Raw genomic sequence first — 22,322 nt, 5'->3', positions numbered from 1 at the left:
GGTTTGTTTTTAATTTTTTTTAAATTTTTTTTTGTTTATTTTAAATAGTTAAATAATTAATTAAAAAAATAACCAATCAGATGCTGCCATGTGACAAATTTAGCCTTAATGACTAACGGAGTTAACTGCCATTAGTCATTAAGGGCTTTTCGTGACGTTTGTGTGAAACTTAAGTGTATATGGTGAATTTGAAATTTTTTATGGGTATATGGTGAATAAAAAAAATAACTCAAGGGTATTTGGTGAAAAATCCGTATTTTGTAACGTCTTTTCTTTTCTTTAAAAATCTCGATGATCATCATCTCTAATTCATCTAAACTTAATAGTATTAATATTGATCTGAACCTTCCTTTTTTCTTCTCTAAAATAAGTGGAAATAAGACGAATACTTTAGGGCCTGATATGTGATGAACAGAGTATATGTTTTGGCCTTTTGGGGTGCATCAAACAATCATGTTCAAAGTTAAACTCATAATTCTAGCCTTTTTAGGCACAGTAACTTGATCTGAAGTTTACATGGGCTTTATGGCCTGGCCCAATTTTCTGGTCCTTGGCCCAAATTAAAAATGAAAGAAAAATTCAGTTTCTAGTTTTCTACCCAGTCGAAACAATACAGTCTCGTTAACTCAAAGGTTTTCCGAGGTTCTTCTATCTCTCATTTTCTCTCTCCTACTTTCTCTTAAACCCTTATTTTCAATCTTTATAAAATTCCAAAGTTTAATCTCAAATTATCTGTTAGTTGATTTGAATTTTTATGTAATTTGATTCAATTACACCTTAACTTCTGCGAAATTTCTTGTTGATTTCAGATTGAATTTCATTTTTTTTTGGGTGAAATCACACAAAATTTGCAGAAAAGCACAAAAATGCCGTCGTTGCAAACCTCATTACCTCCAGAACTCGCCAACAATGTCATCAGAGTTAGTATCTTTTCCTTCCTTTACCTTCAACTTTGATCAATGAATTGTTTTTTTTTTTTGGAATTTAATTGGTAGTAGGAGATTTTAATTTCATTTGTTTGTTTGTGTATTTATAGCTTTACCGTGAATGCCTCCGACGAGCTAAATATATTGGCGCTAAGGTTCGTATGTCCTTCGCCTTGTTTTGCTGGTTTTTCGATCTTTTGTTCATTGATGATCACTTGCTATCTGTTAGTTACAGGAGAAATGTTATATATTTACATGTATATGATGATCTTATAGATTATAAGTTTGGCTCAGTTCATTCCAAAATTAGGAAAATTGATAGTAAATTTGGAGATTAGGAAATGCAATGTTGCTTCTATACCGCTTTTCTTAGGATGGAGGTGCACTAGAGGTTGTGTTTAGACATTGATTCGATGTTTGTATGATGAAGCTGAATCATGAAGCTTGTAAGGATTTTTATGTGGATATGGGAATTTAGATATCAAATATTAAATTTCCATTTAGTACTATGAAAAGCTAAAATCAGAGGGGGGGTTAATGTTATTGTGAAGAATGTGAACCACGAAGGCCATATAACAATATATGGAACTCTGTATGCTTTAATGTGGTTACTAATTGTTCAAGAACCGAGTTTGAAGATGAAAAGAACTGCCTATCTCTAAAGTCTTGAACTTCTTTGGTAAATTACTTCTTAGATGAAATTCTTGGGACAACAAATTATATGGTTTAATTAGAGTTGATGTCATAGATTTAGTCTATTCCAAAGCATTGAGATGAAGGTATGCAATTTGATACAATGGCTGAATGGCATTTCAATAGGATTTGGCTCTTGTTACATTCGATTGTTGATTCTAATGCTGATGAGGCACCCCTCTTCTTCAATGTCCCCAAAAGATGGTTTCTATCATTGATCAGTACTACTGTAGCTCTTTGAAAGAATAAGGGGAAACAAGAGTGAATAGAGAAAGGGAGTTCTCTTGTTTTCCTTTTTGCTTTGGCCTAGAAAGGTGTTCGAGGTGATATGACATGGATGAATTATGTTGAAATGAAACATGAGTGAACTCGGAATTCCAGATTAAGTAATTCTCTTTTCTTTAAAAATATAAAAATAAAATTGTGAACCAAAAGTCTCCTTAAATATGATCTTGCCCATCTTAGATAATTTGAAACCAAAATTGGCCTTTTTACATTCACTTGAAGCTTCTCTGATGAGTGATTGTATGAGGTTTGAGCTTATCTCTAATACAGTCTTAAGCGATTTGAGTTTTGAGGCATTAGAGCAGTAGTTTAGCTTTGGTAAGAGATTTTTGTTAATTGTACAGACGTCAAGACTGGTGGGGGCAATTCATCTATAATTTCAATAATTTAGTGGATGTATGAGCCACTGTTAAAAACATCTATGGTTTTGATAATTCTTGAGTTTGGCAACTTTATTCACAGACAAGAATATATCCGCCAGTTTTTGTGAACAAATCATGATAACAATTGCATGGCTATTAGGTCACTATTGTTTAGATTCAGAAAACCACAATAGAAGATTCATAATTTTAATGGATTAATAAGTTCTCGCCATTTGACCTTCAGGCTACTCTTATATTCAATTGATTAGGTGTCGATGACCATTGTTATATAAATGTACGAGTATAAAGTAAAAAGTATATATGTTTCTTGACATATGTCTTTTGATTTTGTCTTGAATATGCAGCAATATAACACAGAGCTGTTGGTTGACTTGGTGAGGCAGCAATTCAGAAGAAACATGCATGAGACAGATCCAGAGAAGATTCATAAGCTAAAGGATGAGTAAGCTTTAGTTCTAACCATTTGTGCCAACACAAAATAACTTTTAGTATTTCATTTCACATTATTCTTTAGCCCATTTTATCTGCTAGATTTATACCCCCCTCTTTATGGTTCTAAGAAGGATGATGTTTAAGAGGTCAAACAAATATAAATATATCAGTAGAATGGTCTTAGTATGACAATAAAATGAACTGAGAGAGTATTAGAGGTGCATATTGCTTCTCTTATTCCTTGTGATATTCCCTTAATCTACTTTTTTTAATACAATCAGGTTTTGGACATCTGATGATTTCAATCTGTTTGTATGCAGTGCGGCAAGAGGACTTATAAATCACATGCTGTATGAGTCAGAAAAACTATCTGGTCGTAAGTTCAGCAAAAGCTAAGCTTTTGACTTCATTGCATTGAAGATTATGGTCCATTTGTTGGTGTTGATGCTCTTTCCATTGAGTATGTTGTAATAACTGATTTTAGTACTGTTACGGTGCTGGCATTTTGGTGGTATAAAATACTTTGGAAAGGTATTGAGCTATTCCAATTGTATTGAACCATATTAGAAGAGATTAGTTGGTCGAACGAGCTTTTAAGATTTTGCTAACTGGCCGTTATAGAAGTTGGAACAATTGATATATTTTGGTCCTTTTGGATCAAATCTTCGACATAAGAAATCTATTTGTTCCAAATTTTGGTAGAATATTTTTCAAATGAGTAGAACAAAGTGATGTTATTGGTACGAGTGGTACCAAATTTAAGGTTCTGCCAGTTTCAACACATCGGCATTCGAGGTGAGTAGTTTGAATATTTGTGCGCGTGAGCATGAAGATGAACATGGGAATGAACGTTAAAAAATTACTAGTATGTGATTTTTTGTATGATGTCTGCTTATGTTATTTACCAATGACTGCTGTATGATCAATCTTGAATTCTTGAAGCTATCTATGTGATTTTGGACGTACATAGGATGGTTGGTTGATCCGGCTTTGGCTTATTTACACCGGTCAGGGCGGTCACTGTAGTGAGCAAGCTAGAATATGTTTTATCCAAATTGTACTCCATATAACTTTGAAAAATATTGAGAAAGTTGATCAAAGATATGGGGAGAATTCTGCAGTATATATGGACAGAAATGCTCCATGCCAATTATTCTATCCTGCAATACCAGAGTTAGCATCTTGGCAAGATATTTCTGTTTTTCTTTGCATATTCACTCTCGTTGCAGCCAATGTTTGCGTGAAATGTGGTTGATTTGGTCTAATTATAAATAAAAATTCAAAGGCATATTATCTTCTCGAGATTCTTGATCAACATCTAGCATATATATTACCCAGTTAAATGAACGAAAAGATAAAGCGGATGCCTTAGCTTAGCATCTAGCCATTATCTAAGAAATTCGAATGCCTCCTCGAATTTGATAGGATATTATATTCGTTTGTTTGGAAATGAGTATGTTTCTTTCTCAGTTGAAAGTATGTAAATTAGATGCGTCCTTGAATTTGATAGGATATTATATTCGATTGTACGGACATGCGTATGTTTCTTTCTCAGTTGAAACTTGAAAGTAAGTTAGATGCTGATAAGTATGATTAACAGTGGAGGCATCGGCATATAAAAGATGGAGGCATCTTTAATATGGGTGTTCTTATCACATTCAGTTAATAAATTTTTTGCATATATCGTTGTCTATTCAGTTAAGTATTGCAAATTTAATAAGAATCAGCTTTTTGTGAAAGGACTTTTCATACCTGTATTGTGAATCATATCCTCTTTTCAAGCCTTGTGAAATCACTAAAGGCAGAGATGCAGACAATATTTGATTCTAAAATTTGGATTGACGTCCACATAAACTACTGTACTATCCGTTTTATAAATCAGGAACACAGATTTCTGCAGAATCAGAAATTACTGAGACCATAATATTTTCCATGCACTACTTCTAATCTGATACATCAAAAGTCTCATACACACACGACACCTTCGAATTTGCTACTGAACTGAAAGTAAAAAGGTAACTGAAGCTACTGTTTTTATTGATCTTGTTTATTCTGTCAGTTAATTTATTCACTGATCTTGTTTATCCTGTGGTGGTTGCATGTAACTGATCTTGACAGAACTTGATGGGGAGCGAGGTGAAGCACATAGCATATGGACCGTGGGGAGGTCAAAGTGGGTATAAATGGGATGATGGAATCTATTCCGGTGTAAGGCAAGTAGTGATCTCTACCAGTTCAGTTGGAATCCATTCCGTCCAGTTTGAGTATGATAAGAATGGTCGCGCAATTTGGTCTGACAAGCATGGTGGCAACAATGGTACTAGGACTGATCAGGTAATCATTCATATATGTCTACAGTTAGTTACCTTCTGATTGAACCGAGCTTTCCTTTTTCTTAAATGGAGAAGTTATAAACCTTATAATGATCTGAGCCTGATCTTAATTGTTTTGTGTCCAACTTCTGATGTTTTGAAACCAAAAACAAAATTAATTTTGTTCATTATATTATACAATCTGCTTGTATATTACAAGTATATGACTTGTATATTCTCAAAGTATAAAAATTGCTATGGTTGTGCAGATCAAGCTTGACTACCCTACTCAATATCTAGTCTCAATTAGCGGATTTTGTGGCTCTATTACGAAAGGTGGTCCAGTGATTGTCCGCTCACTTTTCTTGCAAACCAACAGGAAAAAATATGGACCTTTTGGTATTGAGCAAGGAGCTCCTTTCTCACTGCCTGTTAATGATGAGATGTTAGTGGGTTTTCATGGATGGAGCAGTGAATACCTTGATTCAATCGGGGTTTACGTAAAATCTCAACCGCAAACAAATCTTTTGGAGACACATAGGGTATGGACAAGATTTTCATCTCTCTCTCTCTCTCTCTCTCTCTTTTTTTTTTTTTTTTTTTTTTTTTTTTTTTTTTTTGTTTTATATTTTTTAATCCTAGTGATTTATTGTGTGTCAAGCTTAAACTCAAAATTGCAAGTGATTAACGTTTTGACAAATTCAACAATAGATGCTCCCTACTACTCATGTTAGAGTTCCTGGGATTAACAAGAAAGTCCTGTCACTTGGACCGTGGGGTGGTGATGGTGGAACAAACTTCGATGATGGAATTTATACAGGGGTTCGAGAAGTACATATAACGCGATCAGGAGGGCTGGTATCCGTTAGAGTTTGTTATGATCAAAATGGGAAGGTGGTTTGGGGGAATAAGCATGGTGGATCTGGAGGACTCAAGCTTGACAAGGTTTGTATTTCTTACCTCTTTTGTTCTGTGGATTATTCTGTTATCTTAAACAGAATTTTGTCAATTTTTTTGGGCACTTTGCAGATTGTTTTCGACTATCCCTACGAAATCCTGACTCATATAACAGGATTCTATGGATCCACAATCCTGCGAGGACCTACAGTTGTCAAATCACTTACTTTCCACACCAACAAAAGGAGTTACGGACCATTTGGAGATCCACAAGGGTTTTCGTTCTCCACAGGTTCGTTAGGTGCAATTGTTGGCTTTCATGGAAGAAATGGATATTTTGTGCATAGCCTTGGAGTCCATGTTCTCGAAAGCAAACCAGTCTATCCTCAGTCTTATCCTGATTATGACATGCCCAACCATGTTCTTGAAAGAAAACCATATGCTGATCATTATGACATGGCTAAACATGTTCTTGAAAGAAAACCTGTCCTTCCTCAGCCTTATGCTGATCATTATGACATGCCTAAACATGTTCCTGATAGAAAACCAGTCCTTCCTCAGCCTTATGCTGATCATTATGACATGCCTAAACATGTTTTTGAAAGAAAACCAGCCATCCATCCGCCTTATCCTGATCATTATGATATGCCTGGCGTAAAGCCTTCTGAGGTAATTTTAATGCAACGTGCATAATACTATTACTACTATAGCAGACTTCCATTAAAGTAGAAGAGAACTATTTCATTACTTTTCATTCTGTATAATATGCAGGTAGTATGGGGAATGCCAAGACAACCAGCTCTCTATGATTCAGGTCAATCAGGGCCATGGGGAGGTGAAGGAGGTAAGTCATGGGATGATGGAGTATATACTGGGGTCAAGAAAATTATTCTAACAAGAGGAGATGCTATTTGCTCAATACAGATTCAGTATGATGAACACGGCCACTCTGTTTGGTCTGCTCCACACGGAATAGCCAACGACGCTTGCACCTACCATGTAATTGATTTTTTCTGGTCTACTTATTCAAGTATTCAACACTTCATATGTTTTGTTGTACTCTTCTTCTGTTCATTAGTTTTCATTTTCGCACAACCTTAAGATTCTTAATCTCTCATAATTATGGATATCAGGATATGGCATTATTTTGCAAACATATCTATCACAACCCATTAAGCTGAATTTTTTTTTCGGGCATCCCAACAATATGTCAATATGTAATCCTACTTTATTGTGCACTGTCTTTTTAAGTTTAGGCACACAACTGTACCAATTTGCAGTTTTTTTTGTTTTTTGTTGTTCATCTATGAAATTTAGACATTGAAAGTAATTTGACCCTGACTTTCCATGCTGCAGATAAAATTTGATTACCCATACGAAGTACTTACAAGCATCAGTGGAAGCTATGATATTCTAGTCGGAGATATGTACAGAAGGGTAATAAGATCTCTCACCTTCCATACGAACAAAGCTAAATATGGACCCTACGGGAAACCCATAGGCACACACTTTTCTTCAAGTAATAAAGAAGGTAAAATAGTCGGCTTCCATGGAAGGAGTGGCACTTTCTTGGATGCTATTGGAGTCCATATGCAGCACTGGGTGAGCGACGAACTGTCACATCAACCATATTCTCCTGAGAGAGGAGGCTTCACAAAAATCCTGAACAAAATGTACAAATGATGTGTGTATAATTATGCATGGGATCTTTGTACATATTGCAGTATGGAAACTGCTAGCTTGTATAATAGGTTTCAGATGATGTTTGCTGTTTTTAATCAACTTTGTATTATGCATGTTTATGTGTATTGATCATCTGATTTGCATGTGTTCTTGTAAAGAGTCACCTGTATAATAAAACTCATATGATCATGGTTTTGCAAAGGCTATTAGTGCAATTAATTCACATGGAATGCACATTATGCTTGCAATTTATCGTTTTCTAATCAGATGAGAAATTTATGAGCATTGAATGGGTGCAAAAGCTATGAAAAGTTATGTTAATGTTACACTTTGTACCTTATAAGAAAGAATTAATTTTGACAAGGAAGTTCAAGATAAGTGCTAGAAAAAAGATTTAAGATCAGTAATTATTCTATTGGATCATACTTGCTTAACATCTTATTAGTTATTAGTTTGATAGTAAAAACTCAATTATCAAAATATACAGAACCAAGAGGTTGGGGCCTAGGGTCTTTGCTTAATTATTTTTGCTCTGTTGAAGATTTGAAGTGGGTTAACTGTTTAAATTTTTAATTGATTGGGTAAAACCGATACCCGGTATGATAAAAAAAAATATGCCTAGTTACAAGAATAAAGCATACATGGCCATTTTTCATACTCCCTCGTTTTAGGCAATTGTATTAAAAATTGTAAAAGAAAGATAATTGGGTTAAATAGTTTATTGAAAAGTAATGACCATTTTTCATACTCCCTCGTTTTAGGCAATGTTTAGTTCACCCTTCACCTTATTTAAGAACCTTATAAAATACTTTGTATTACTTATTTGAGATTTGATCAGGAAAAATTAATTCAAATTTGATTAGATCAGAAAAAATAAATTCAAATTATATAAACACAAGGTGAATTAAACATAATCTAAACTGTTTACTCACAATAAATATCAATAACGTTTTACTAAAGAATTAAAGATTATATTTTCTCAACTAAAACGACTTGAAATGAAATTAACTTTGTTCATAAGATCAGGGCCTTTTACTAGTATACGAGATATTGTAATAAACAATTTTTTATTTTTTTATTTTTTTATTTTTTTTTGTCCTATGGTAAATATGGAATCAAAAAAGATTTTTTTTGAAGACTGGAATTAAAAAAGATAGTGCCCCATCCCTCCAAACTAAGATAGAGTGGATTCCCCGCCACAACCTTTATTCTCCAAATCTCTTCATCATCTTCAAACTTTAACAGATTTTTGAATACCGAGAAAAAATTTAGGACAACCCATTTGAATTTTTGAAACAATAATTCAGAAAGAATTTAAATTGTTGTTCTTCAATGGAGAGCTTAATCATCCCCTGCAAATCCACCCCTCCTATACCAATCTTTTCTGATTTTTCTCACAATCCCATTAAATCAACACTTTCTCTTTCTAAAACCCATCAACCATTTCCCTCTAAAACCCCAGATTTTGCTCATTTGAATCATCTTCTCAAGATTGGTCGTTTTAAGGAAGCTGTAATTGCTCTGGATTCAATTTCAGAAAATGGGTTTAAGCTTAATTCTGATGCATTTTTACAGTTGTTAGATTGTTGTATTGAACTTAATTCAGCTGAATTAGGGCGTGAATTGCATTCTAGGGTAAACTTAGTTCAGGATGTTTGCCCCTTTGTTGAGACTAAATTGGTTAGTATGTATGCTAAATGTGGGTGTTTGGGTGATGCTCGTAAGGTGTTTGATGAAATGTCTGAGAGAAACTTGTTTAGTTGGTCAGCTATGATTGGGGCTTACTCTAGGGAGCAAAGATGGGGTGAGGTGGTAAGGTGGTTGGGTTGTTTGGTTTGATGATGAAAGAGGGTATTTTGCCTGATGGGTTTTTGTTTCCTAAGATTTTACAAGCTTGTGGGAATTGTGAGGATTTTGAGACTGGAAGATTGATACATTCATTGGTGATTCGAAGTGGGATGAGTTCGTGTAGGCGGGTTATTAATGCATTGTTGGCTGTGTATGCTAAGTGTAGAAAAATGAGTTTAGCTAGGAGATTTTTTGAGGAGATGGATAAGAGGGATATTGTTAGTTGGAACTCAATGATATCCGGATATTGTCGTACAGGGGAGAATGTTGAAGCGCATAGGTTACTGAATATGATGTTTGAAGAGGGGATTGAACCTAGCATGATAACTTGGAACATATTAGTTAGCGGTTACAATCAATCAGGTAATTGTGATGCTGCAATGGAACTCATCAACAAGATGAGAGGTTTCGGAGTGATCCCTGATGTTTTTACCTGGACCTCAATGATCTCAGGCCTTGCACAGAACAATAGGGTTGTTGAAGCATTAGAACTTTTCAGGGAGATGCTTTTGGTTGGTGTTCAACCAAATGAGGTTACCATAGCTAGTGCAGTCTCTGCCTGTGCATCTGTGGAATTTCTTGAGAAGGGGAAAGAGCTTCATTCAGTTGCAGCTAAAATGGGTTTTTGTAGCAATGTTTTGGTTGGAAATTCACTTATAGACATGTATTCAAAATGTGGAGAATTTGAAGCAGCACGCAAAGTCTTTGATTTGATGTCTGAAAAAGATGTTTATACATGGAATTCAATAATAGGAGGCTATTGTCAAGGTGGTTATTGTGGCAAAGCCCATGAGCTGTTTATGAGGATGCAGAAATCAGATGTATCACCCAACGTTGTGACTTGGAACATCATAATCTCAGGTTACATCCAAAATGGAGATGAAGACCAAGCCATGGAGATCTTTCAGATGATGGGCAAAGCAGGAATAGTAAAGCCTAATACATCATCATGGAACTCTCTTATTTCTGGTTATCTGCATATGGGGAGCAAGGATGAGGCACTTATGATCTTCCGACAAATGCAATGTTTTGGTTATCGACCCAATCCAGTTACAATTTTGTCAATTTTACCTGCTTGTGGTAATCTAATAGCAGCAAACAAGGTGAAAGAGATCCATGCTTGTGTGCTGCGCGGAAATTTAGATTCCCATATCGCTGTTTCAAATTCATTTATTGACGTTTATGGCAAGTCAGGCAACCTTGCTTACTCAAGGTCTGTATTTAACTGTATGTCGTCAAAGGATATCATCACTTGGAACTCATTTATTGCTGGTTATGTTTTACATGGCCGTTCAAATGATGCACTTGATGCCTTTGATCTGATGACAAGGGAAGGATATAAGCCTAATAGAGGTACTTTTGTAAGTCTTATACTTGCATGCAGTCGTGTAAAATTGGTTGAGAAAGGGAAGCAAGTGTTCAGGAGCATGACCAAAGATTACCACATTGTGCCTGGTTCTGAACACTATGCAGCTATGGTAGATTTATTTGGCAGATCAGGTAGGCTAAGAGAGGCAATTGAATTCATTAGCTGTATGGAGACGGAACCTGATTCAGCTGTATGGGATGCATTGCTGACAGCTAGTCGATCCTGTAGTAACATTGCTTTGACAATCCATGCAGGTGAACATTTGCTTAAATTGAACCCTGGAAATGGTGTAGTCCACCATTTGCTTTCACAGGCTTATATGGCATCTGAAAGATCTGTCAACACTCTAGAGCGCAGGGCACTTGGAAATTTGGATTTGAAAAAACCTTGCGGGTGCAGCTTGCTTGAATTGAAAAATCAGGTGTATCAGTTTGTTAGTGGTGACCGTTGTACTTCAGGTTTGAGCGCTATTTCTTCTTGGCTAAAGAGTATTGAAGAGCATATTGAGTTACCTGACTCTGAAAGTATGCACTATGTACATGAAGAAGATTTTGAAGAAGTTAGTGGGTTACACAGTGAAAAGCTTGCCCTTGGTTTTGCTCTTCTCAACACAGATTTTAAAGTAAAATGCACAAGGATTGTGAAGAACTACCGAATTTGTGAAGACTGCCATTGTACAGCTAAATATATTTCTTCAGCATATGGTTGTGAAATACTATTAAATGATACAAAGTGTTTGCATCATTTCAAATAAGGGCGATGTTCTTGTGGGGATTATTGGTAGTGTAGATAACAGTGACTGGCAACCAATTTTATTTGTGGATTTGCTGACAATCTGTAAATATGTAGTGAACCAGATGTCTTTTGGCTGGACAGGAATCTTAACAATGTGTAGTTTCTGAAGATAAGACATTTTTTTGCATCATATGGCACTTACATATAAATGATGAAATGATCCACATTAAGTTCCAACAATATTGAACAACCATTCTTATTGTGTTCTGAGTTTTCATATGTTTCTGACCTGTTATTTGCTTGGAGTTATATCTATTTACATCTCAATCAATTCAATTTTTTGCAAGTTTTGAATTGTCTTGTGCTCAGATTTTTGTCTCAGCACCCTGATTGTTGCTCTTTCTGTTGCCTGTAAAATGCCTCTTTTCCTTAAATGTTTCAGGTTGCTTCATGCAAAGCTAAGGGCTTGAGGATGAATTCTCTTCCAGAAGCATACCCACCCATCATTGGTACTATGGTACAGAAAGATGTCAGGGGAATTTCCATTTGTTAAATTTGTTTGTCTTCTGTGTCCTTAATGCACATGAAAGAAATACGGCTCCAATTGCTTGTTTTCCCTTAATCATGTTTGAGGGGCAAGGAGCAGGTTAGAACTTATATTGTACCAGGTATTTTTTCTTCATAGATATGTTAGTTACTTACTCTCAACAAATCTAAGTGGAGTCATTCATGTAACATTTGCTACATTATTCTTTGGGTCGATTCAATTTTTGATCAATGGTTTGCTTTGGGTGTATTACATTGTAATGTGAGGCAATTTTTGTTCTGTACTTTTCAATCTCTTCTCCCATGATTCTTGCTTCTTTGATCTTTGAATTAAAAATCATTTACACTTTGACCATGTTTTACAGAATAGAGAGTTCCAATTTACATGTTACAACCTGGAATTTTTTATCTTTGAGGATCCTATGTCTATTTAAGTTCGTTTTATATCGATTGCCATCTTTAAGAAATAGTATCTGATTCTCTAGATTTGATTGATGATTTAGAAATTATTTGATATTTCGTATTTGTCAAAATTATGAAGCTAGAATGAGGCTTATAGTTGCATGAGAATCATCAAGACCATTCTTTTCGTGCAATTGAGTAGTGTAAGGGGCATTGGGATATATGTCAACGTATAACCTTTTCTGTAAGAGGAAATACAGACTAACCTTTTTCTTCTTTTAAGCAGGGAGAAGGATTGGAAGTTAGAGTGATAGACAGCTTTCAGCCTTTTTATAACAAGCTCAATTTTTTTGGCTTACTACTTGTTCATTTTGATTGAACAAAAATTGACTGCTGGGCTACAAAATCAATCATGTGTGACACTGAGAGTTTGATACGAGAATGTGTCTGATAGATCCTGAGCAAAGTGAAGAATGGCATTCCTTCACAGTCCTCATCTACCTAGAGAGACTTAGTCGCCTATGAAGAATATTGCATTAAAGTCATGAACAAAAGCTGGCTTCACCACTGGTCACTTAATTGGCCACATTTTTGTTGCATGAACAATTCTGTCACATTCTGAAGCCCAAGTAACAGTAATGCTGAATCCCTATTGTACCTGGTTTATGCTGAATCCCTATTGTCTCTGGTGGGATCATAGTTAGCTTACGATCAGGACTATTAAATTAGTCTCTCAATTTTTTTTTTTTTTTTTTCCTGTCAATAAGATTTATTGTCGATTTTACTGTAAGTGTTTATTGTGTGCCATTGTCAATAAAAAATTAAGATAAAAATATGACCGTTCTAAGTGCAGAATGCTTCTCTAATCTAAAGCAATTCCTGAATTAGTTCCTTTTGAATCTGATGCTCTTACTTTCATCCCCCCTCTTTTAAAGTGGGTGATAGAATTAGCATCTTCTGAATTTTTCTGAATTGTTTCTGGGAATTTGCCATATTGGAATCAGTTCTGTAGGTATTATAAATTCTTTTGTATGCAGCTCATAGTAGAAACACCAACAAATTGATAAGCTGATTCATTGCCTTCTAGCAGTAGTTCAGCGTTGGAAAATGGTAATTAGACTAACCACTGGCTTTAACTTCTTGGTGTAATTTGTTTGTCTTTCAGTATAAGATTTTAACCTTAATGGCTCATTTGGATTTGTCGTGATGATTTTCAGGATAGAGAGAAAAAGCCAATTGTTGTTGGGCCATGGGGTGGTCAAACTGGATCTAATTGGGATGATGGAGTATACACAACTGTGAGACGAATTCTAATTACACATGGAGCTGGTATCGACTCCATTCACATTGAATATGATAAGCAAGGACATCCAGCGTGGTCAGATAAGCATGGTGGAAGTGGAGGCTATAAAACAGATGAGGTTTGTCACAACTATGTTATTGAGTAATCCCTGTATCATGAAGAGATTTTTTTTTTGTTCCTTTTAAAATTCTTCATATCTGCTTGTTTAGAAGTTTGAGGGGGGAGGAACAGAAAAGGAAGGGAATCGGATACTGACTTCCCTAAAACTGAAATATTTGCTTGAATATAGAATTCAACTGACTAATTTCATTCTACAGATAAAACTTGCATATCCAGAAGAGTTCTTGACTTCTGTCCATGGTTACTATGGGCCCTTATATCATGGCGGTCCTCTCTGTGTTCGATCACTGACCTTTGTGAGCAATGAAAAAACACATGGACCATTTGGTGTGGAGCTGGGAACATTCTTTTCCTGCCCGAAGGTTGGGGAAAAGATCATTGGTTTCTATGGTAGATGTGGTTGGTTTCTAGATTCCATTGGAGTGTATCTGAAGCCTTTTGATAAGAAGCCTGTACCTTATTCACAAAACTATGTTGCTAACGGGGCTGATAATTCCGGTTACTCAGTTATACATGGAAGTTTAGGGAAGGATTATGACATAGTTCTTGCTATAAAACAGAGAGAAAACTTCAGTAATGCTCCTGCTCCACCAAAAATAAGGGAATTGGACACCAATACTTCACCATTAACATTTTCAAGACAAAGTTCACGTTCTGACTCTGATGTAGAAAGTAATGATAAGGTGGGAAATATCTTTCAGGAACAATTATTCTGTTATATTCAGACATCATTCAATGCAGTTATATATGAATTGTGAAAACTTCATTTTTTTTTTTGTACAGGTGTTTGCCCCTACTCCCCTTGTTGATAAAAAGCTTTCAGGTCTTGTGACTCATGGACCCTGGGGTGGTAATGGAGGAACTGCGTTTGATGATGGAACGTACACTGGCATCAGGCAGATTATCATATCTCGAAATGTTGGTATTGTCTATATGAAAGTGTTATATGAGCAGAAAGAGGAAGCTGTATGGAGAAGAAGAAATGGAGGGACTGGTGGATTTAAAAAAGACTAGTGGAGTCAGATTCATTACATGTTGGTTTTTGGATCATAACCGACTAAATCAAAATGACTTGTCAGCCTCTTTTCTTGTACTGACCCTATGTTTTGTGTTGTATTGCACCTTGGCAGATAGTCTTTGATTATCCTTATGAAATCTTGACACATATAACGGGATTTCATGGCCCAACTATGATCAGTTCTAGCATCATTAAATCACTCACATTCCATACCACGAAAGGAAAATATGGACCGTATGGTGAAGAGCAAGGTGTGGCCTTTACATCCAAATCGAAGGAAGGGATGATTGTCGGCTTTCATGGGCGAAAGGGTCTTTTCCTGGATGCCATCGGGGTTCATGTTAAAGAGGGGAAAGTAATACCACAAGTGCGCCCTCCTTTGCCTTTGAACGACAATAAACCTGCTATAGAAGGGAATCCCCTGTGGCCTAGCAAACCAATGGTTGCACGAGGAGCACTAACAGAAGAGGTATTACTCCATAGTTCAATATTCTATCTCCTCTTTTGTGTACTTTGAGTTGCAAATCATAGGTTTGGCAACCTTGAATAGTAATTTTTTATTTATTCTTCATATGTTTTAGCCTGCTCACAAGATTGTAAAAGAACCAGCACCATGTGGACCTGGACCCTGGGGCGGTGATGGAGGGAAACCTTGGGATGATGGAGTCTTCACTGGAATAAAACAGATTTTTCTGACAAAATCTGAAGTAATTTGCTCAATACAAATTGAATATGATCGAAATGGACAGTCAGTTTGGTCCATTAAACATGGCGTTAACACTGGCACCAAGACACATCGGGTATAATGTCTTTAATCCTCTGACAAGTTTCTTGAAATTTACTCTGACTTTCTGAGTCATTTGATGATAATTTCTTCTCATCATTGTCTTGCAGATCAAACTGGAGTATCCAAATGAAAGCCTTACCTGTATATCAGGTTACTATGGTCCAGTTACCAAGGATGATCATCCCAAAGTCATCAGATCATTAACATTCTATACTAGTCGAGGAAAGTATGGTCCATTTGGCGAGGAAACAGGAACGTTCTTCACATCAACAACTACTGAAGGAAAAGTGGTCGGCTTCCACGGAAGAAGTGGCTCATACTTGGATGCCATTGGTGTTCACATGCAGCACTGGTTAGGAAATTACAAGCAGGCAAAACCTTCTTTGTTCAACATGTTTGGCTGAATAACTATGATTTGACGTCTTCTTCAATAATACAGTACAAAGTAAATGTAAATCAAGGCAGATTGTTGTGAACCTTTGTTTTTCCTGGGAAATCATTGAGAAGACGATTTTAGATTGAATCGAAGACGACTTTAGATTGAATCATTTGGATTCTTACTGTACTATTTTGTTTAAGGATTGTTTAGTGTGATTCTTGATTTCTTGTTGGACTACGTTTTTGGGAGGAAATTCTTTATGAACTAACTTTGACCGAGTATAGGGGTTTCAAAATTGCTCTTTACAATTTTTGCTTTGATCTTTATTAAATGGAATTATGTTGATGAAACTAGTTCTTGCTAAACCTGTATTTTACAATCTTAATCTTAAGCTGTGAAAATTGTGGAATATCACTGACTTGAGTATGAATTACATGTGTACAAATATGTAGATCACAAATGTCCAGCTTCTGTTATACTAGATTACTAGTAGATGATGCAAACAAGATTATTGATACATTTGATGCGGTCATGCATTTACGAATTGCTAGAGTTGTCTTTGTTCATCAGGCATGCATGTGATTTGGCAAGATTAGGTAGTTAAATCATCAAAAATGGTCAAAGTAAAATACGTGAATGCTGTAAAAGTACGAAATAGGGCTCCCAAATAGCAATCGAGGGATGGAAGGAGTTAAAAAGTTGTAAGGGTGATTAGTTTGAAGTTTTTTGACCTTCATGCCATAAAAAAATTCTAGCAGGTGGGTGTTTTCTTTTACTGTTGTAGTTGAGTCAGTTACTCAAGTTGGGGCCTAGCCCAAACAGCAAGAAATTGACCCTAAAAACCTAGTATTGATCCCCATTTCTGATCCATAGCTTAATTGGCCCAAGGGCTGAATTAGTTGGGTCCAACAAGCCATTGTCATCATGGGTCTGAATTTTTTTATTTATTAATTTGGTGTAAAGAAAAGCAAAAAAAAAAAAAAAAAAAAAAAAAAAAAAAAAAAAAAAAAACAAAATTTAAGATTAAAAATTCCAGTTACATTAAAAATTATCCTTAATATTTAAACTAATTAAACTAGTTAATCTTCACGTGTTATGAAACTTTGTGACATATATGAACTTCTCTGCATTATGCAAGGAGTGACATATATGAACTTCTCTGCATTATGCAAGTATACATGATGAAATTTTGTCTAGCCATTTAAACTAACTTTTGAATTGATAAATAGATTAGATTTGAGAATTAAGTTCCTTCTTTGTATCACTTCCTACTTTAGCTTGTACATTCCTAACTAAGCTAACTAGAGAGTTACTCTTCCATTTCATATCATATATTCATATTATCAAAACAAATTAATTATACACGATTTTTTTTTTCATTTTTTTATGTATCACCTTACTAATACTAAAACTCCACACTCATTATCTAAAGATACAAATGTATTCACTAGATCACTACGAGTAATATTTACAAAAACTTGTACATAATCTTTATAGACGGTTAAAAAATACAAAATTACTGTTAAATCATAAATTATACTATTCTTTTTGCTACGTATAAACTTTAAAAAATCAAAATCTTTATAGGAAGAAACAATTTAAAGTATACGAGATAGATAGAAAAAAGAGAATCTAATCTCTAAAAACCAAAGTATACAAGCATGGGTGTCAGAATAAGTGAACTGCTAAACATCGCCCTCAAATCTCTACATAAAGCCCACAAAAATTAGGTGGATTGACACTTTTGCCCTTTTTTGTTTTAAAAAAAAAAACTTATCTTCTCTCTCCTCTCTACTCTCATTTCTCTCTAAAAAAAAATTCACACTACGACAATGTCGAGGCGGCAAGGCAAGGAATTGGCGGCGGCAGAGGCAGAGGCAGAGGGAAGGTGGTCTCACGGTGGCAAGGTAATTTTTTTTTTTTAAATTAAAAAAAAAAAACACCGCGAATAGGGTGGGGCACCTGGCCAGGACGTCGTGGCCACGGTGGCAGCGCCCAAGCCAGACGGCAGTCCCATGGCAGCGGCGTTTGGTCGGGACGCCAAAGCCACGGTGGTGGCGTCTTGCGAGGACGCCGCCGCCGTGGCTCTAGCGTCTGGCTGGCATGCCCCTCCATTTTTTTTTGTTTTTTTTTTGTTTATGTGTATTTTTTTTCAGAATTTTTTTTTGTTTATGTTTTTTTTTTCATTTTTTGTATATTTTTTTTATTATTTTAATTTTTTTTTCAAATTTGTTTTTTTTTTTGTTTATATTTCCTTTTCAATTATTTATATGTTTTTTTTGTTTTTATATTTTTTTTCCAATTCTTTTGTATTTTATTTGTATTTTTTTTATATTTTTTTTATGTTTATTTTTATTTTGTATGTTTTGGTAATTTTTTTTCTTTTTATTTTGTTTTTATTTTTTGTTTGCAGTGTTCTGTTATTTTTTTTATGTCAATGTGTTAGTATTTTATTTGGTTAGTTATTTTTTTTATTTTTCTTTTGTTTGTATATATTTTGTAAGTTTTTGGTTATTTTTTTTTCCTCTTTTGTGTATTTTTTTTAGTGTTATGTTATTTTTTTTATTTATGTCAATTTGGTAGTATTTTTTTGTTTATTTGATTATTTTTTTTGGTTAATTATTTTTTTTAATTTTTTTTATGTTTATATATATTTTAATTTTTTTAATGGAGTTAGGTATCGCATTTTCGACTTGGTGCGGGGAAGAGTATGAAATTTATTAGAAGTAGAAACTACTCAATGGAGAGCTCGGGGCCCAGACATGTTAGATCCCGTGGTATTTCGACCTCGGCTCATAGAGAATGGGTTCACCATCGTGAGGAGGATGAAGAAGATGATGATGATGATGAGGAGGAGGAGGAGGAGAATGCAGATGAAGATGTGGACGATCAGAGTGGACCATATGATGATTACGGTCCATTCAGTCAGAGGCTTGATGTTATGTATGAAACACATAGGGTAGATGTGCGTAAGGGTAGAGATGGTAGATTTGTTAGTAGATCTGGCACATCATCTGCGTCCACTGTGTCTGCGGTAAGCAGAAAATGGTCGAGGGCCGTTAATGATTCTTAGTGTATCTGGGAGGACTAAGAGAGGGGTTTGGATACGGGCATTTTGAAATGCCAAACCCGGGAAAAGACTTGTAACTTTTTGTGTAGATGGGCTGACGCTTGGCCGGAGGAGAGCGAGATGCTCGGCCGATTGAGGGGCACTAGAGTGAGTCACCTTCCTTCCACCATGCACAATAGGATTGACTCAACGCTAATCACGGCTTTCGTTGAGCGATGGCAGCCGGATACAAACTCTTTCCACCTTCCGTTCGGTGAGATGACGATCATGTTGCATGACGTCGAGGCCATCCTTGGGATTCCCGCAGAGGGAAAACGACTTTGTGTTGTGACTGATGCGGATCAGACAGATTTGCTGGCAGAGTTGTTGGCGGTGGACAGGGCTGCGCTGTACACCGGGGCACTTGGTGTTTGGGATCACAGCGGTGTGAAGATCGCATCCGTCTTGCAGCATTGTTTGCACCCCACTGCATGTAGGACGCATGACGCACAACTGGTTGCATATGTTTTTCTTCTCCTCGGGTGTACCTTGTTTCCGGATAAGAGCGGAAACAAGCTCAGGTCACGCGACATAGTTGACGCGTGTGAGCCTGACAGAGTAGGCCTATATTCTTGGGGGTCGGCTACGTTGTCGTATCTGTATCGCCAGTTAGGATTCTCGAGTCGGGTTGACGCGACAGGTATCACTAGATGTCTGACATTATTACAGACCTGGATATACGAGTATTTTCCTGCGTTTCGACCACACCGCGACCCGGTTCCTATTGGGGAATGGATGGCACGTGCCTCTTCGTGGAGTTCGCGGTTCGAGAAGAAGTCCATTGACCGCCTCCGATTGATACATTTATTGCTTGACAGGATGTCCCCCTTAGAGGTAAAGTGTATAAATTATTTCTAATTTTATATTTTGATGCATTTATTATATGAATCTTACTAATTTGAAAAAATGTGCAGGTGAACTGGATGTCTTTCAACCAGAACCCTAGTAATAGGGTACCCAGGACCCTCTACACGGGACTGATTCAGTATCGTGAGATCGTAGAGGTGTACATGCCCTAGCGCTGTCTTCGCCAGCTTGGATTTGTCCAAGTTGTCCCTCCTCCACCAGCATGGCCCAGTAAAGCTGTCCGATCTGCGTCGTCGAAGGAGTACGTCGTCCAATGGCCAGAAAGCATGATTGCCACGTGGGTGCAGTTTCCGATGGTTGCCCACCTATGGACTGCGAAGCTGCAGCGACCGCCAATAAGATTGGCTATGACTGGATGACGATTAACGACCACGACCACAACCACGAATGTACTCAAACGCACTCCTGTTCCACCGTGGTTGTCGACCTCTAGGTCGCTCGACCCCTTCAGGTTCCTCGTGATCCGAGCATGACGTGTTGAACATGTCATGAAGCACGTGGGTAGCATCACGAATGATTGAAGGGTGACTAGAGGACACTCGGTCAAACATCGAACGAAACTGCTTCAACTCCTCCTGCTCACGGTGGACCGTCTGTGGAACAGCATGCTCTCCAATAACGACCGTCCGCTAGAATGGATGAACCTGATCAACATGTAACGACGCCCCATCTTGCGTAAGTACGCGGTGAATGGTGCATGCACAAGGTAGTCCATAAGTCACTTATATAGCACATCCGCACCGAATAGCCACTTCATCATTCAACTCCTTCATCCTGTTGTGCTCGCTCAGAATCAAACCGAAGTAGTAGTGTGACACACGACCATGGAGAATCTTAAATATGAAATGGCAATACATCATGCCATGTCGCCGTCTAGAGTCCTTGAGAGAGTTCTTGATGCCGTTCTTCAAGAGTATCAATAGCCTTGTTTATTCTCTCGAACAGTGTATCCAGAGCAGAGGTGGAAGAATCAATCCAGTCCTTGCTCTATGAGCGCTCTCAACTCTACACGTTGTAGTGTTTCCAAAATGAAGAACTTGGTTTGTCCAATATTTGAAAAACTTTTCCCTCTGAGGTATCCACTGCTGCATCACATAGTTCACCATTGTTGGGCACCATTGGTACGCATCCTTGAAGTTATCCAACTCTCGACCGTACTCTGCCTCTGTGGTAGTTTGCAGGATCTTCCGCCACTTACCATTTACCAATCTCTTTGCTGAATCTAAATGTAACACCCCCAAATCTCCCTCTACGTAAATACTATAATTATACGTAAGAAAAAAAAATACCGTATAGATAGACTTGGGCATATCACCACCACGTGAAAACATAAGGTTTTATTTTTTACTACTAATAATGAAAGCGGAAAAATAATTGACTTTATTAAAAATATAATAACCGTATTATATAGTTTGAAAAATATTCCAAATAATACATGTCTGACTCATGAGTGAGTAAATTCCTAACTAGGTGATCCCAATCCCGACTCAACTATGTGCACGATCAACTCCACACCTGAAATCAAAACTGCTTACCAATAACGGTAACAGGGCGAACCAAAACAAAAAGGAAAACGGATTAGCAAAAACGCTAAGTACATATAAGTGCAAGGCATGTAAATGTTTTTATTAGACAAACATGCTTTTGAAATAATTATTCCAATTCAAACTTGTCAAAGATCACTTTCCAAAATTAGACTTTCTAAATTTAAATCTTCCAAAAGTAGTAACGTCCATTAGTAGAAACTTTCCAAACCAATAGATTTCCAATTTAAGATGAATTTCCAAAATCAATTTTTCTCACCTAAGTGTGCACACCCTCCAAGCAAGTTAGACTATACTCGAGAAAAGACTAGATTATACAAAATTTACGGTCTTACTTAACCAGTCCCGGGTAAAGGGACAATTAAAGTACTAAATACTCAGGCCCATAATGAGCTGCAAGTTTAAATTAATCCTTTGAATTGATAAGTGACTTATAAACAACTTTTATTAATTTAATTAGCACTTTTAAAGATCAAACTTTTAAAATCGGAAAAATTATATTTTTAACTCATCGCAATAAACATTCATCAAAACATGCATTCACAAATTTGTATCAAGGACCTAGCCACATATACGTACCTTGATCACGAGAACAATTAAGGTACGACTACTACACTTGACCACGATAAAGGGAATCCTCCTACACAATAAAATAACCTTAATTTATATAAGGTTAACAAAATA

General features: G+C 36.4%; 2 protein-coding genes and 1 pseudogene across 3 annotated transcripts; all 3 read left to right on the top strand.

Moving 5' to 3' along the window:
* The first annotated feature begins 610 nt into the window (after positions 1-610).
* On the top strand, positions 611-3,842 carry LOC110723290. Its single transcript, XM_021902637.1, has 5 exons — positions 611-642; positions 810-920; positions 1,037-1,081; positions 2,632-2,729; positions 3,040-3,842. Exons 2-5 carry the CDS (start codon positions 867-869, stop codon positions 3,113-3,115), a joined length of 273 nt encoding a protein of 90 aa, XP_021758329.1. The 5' UTR covers positions 611-642; positions 810-866; the 3' UTR covers positions 3,116-3,842.
* Positions 3,843-4,373: 531 nt separating this feature from the next.
* Positions 4,374-7,841, top strand: LOC110723288 (jacalin-related lectin 3-like). 2 transcript variants are annotated; one of them, XR_002511704.1, is made up of 8 exons: positions 4,374-4,734; positions 4,838-5,053; positions 5,301-5,573; positions 5,743-5,976; positions 6,061-6,597; positions 6,700-6,772; positions 6,853-6,927; positions 7,285-7,303. XR_002511704.1 is itself a non-coding variant. In XM_021902636.1 (7 exons), exons 2-7 carry the CDS (start codon positions 4,844-4,846, stop codon positions 7,609-7,611), a joined length of 1,809 nt encoding a protein of 602 aa, XP_021758328.1. In that variant the 5' UTR covers positions 4,377-4,734; positions 4,838-4,843; the 3' UTR covers positions 7,612-7,841. The 2 variants fall into 2 exon arrangements, 1 of the variants encoding a protein (XP_021758328.1); XM_021902636.1 differs by having other exon boundaries at positions 4,377-4,734; positions 6,700-6,927; positions 7,285-7,841.
* An 860-nt stretch (positions 7,842-8,701) lies between these two features.
* On the top strand, positions 8,702-16,399 carry LOC110723291 (annotated as a pseudogene).
* Positions 16,400-22,322: the final 5,923 nt, after the last annotated feature.

Source organism: Chenopodium quinoa, unplaced genomic scaffold (genome assembly GCF_001683475.1).
Source record: "Chenopodium quinoa cultivar QQ74 unplaced genomic scaffold, ASM168347v1, whole genome shotgun sequence".
Classification (NCBI taxonomy): domain Eukaryota; kingdom Viridiplantae; phylum Streptophyta; class Magnoliopsida; order Caryophyllales; family Amaranthaceae; genus Chenopodium; species Chenopodium quinoa.
The sequence above is the reverse complement of the archived record's forward strand: the minus strand, read 5'-3'. Positions and strand labels throughout refer to the sequence as shown.

What these genes read in the sequence shown, in the direction of transcription:
- LOC110723290 (XM_021902637.1), top strand. Translation starts at nt 867, where the DNA reads ATGCCGTCGTTGCAAACCTCATTACCTCCAGAACTCGCCAACAATGTC. An exon ending in TCGCCAACAATGTCATCAGA is followed by an intron (nt 921 to 1,036) that starts GTTAGTATCTTT and finishes GTGTATTTATAG; the next exon opens with CTTTACCGTGAATGCCTCCG. An exon ending in ATTCATAAGCTAAAGGATGA is followed by an intron (nt 2,730 to 3,039) that starts GTAAGCTTTAGT and finishes GTTTGTATGCAG; the next exon opens with TGCGGCAAGAGGACTTATAA.
- LOC110723288 (XM_021902636.1), top strand. Translation starts at nt 4,844, where the DNA reads ATGGGGAGCGAGGTGAAGCACATAGCATATGGACCGTGGGGAGGTCAA. An exon ending in ATGGTACTAGGACTGATCAG is followed by an intron (nt 5,054 to 5,300) that starts GTAATCATTCAT and finishes ATGGTTGTGCAG; the next exon opens with ATCAAGCTTGACTACCCTAC. An exon ending in ATCTTTTGGAGACACATAGG is followed by an intron (nt 5,574 to 5,742) that starts GTATGGACAAGA and finishes ATTCAACAATAG; the next exon opens with ATGCTCCCTACTACTCATGT.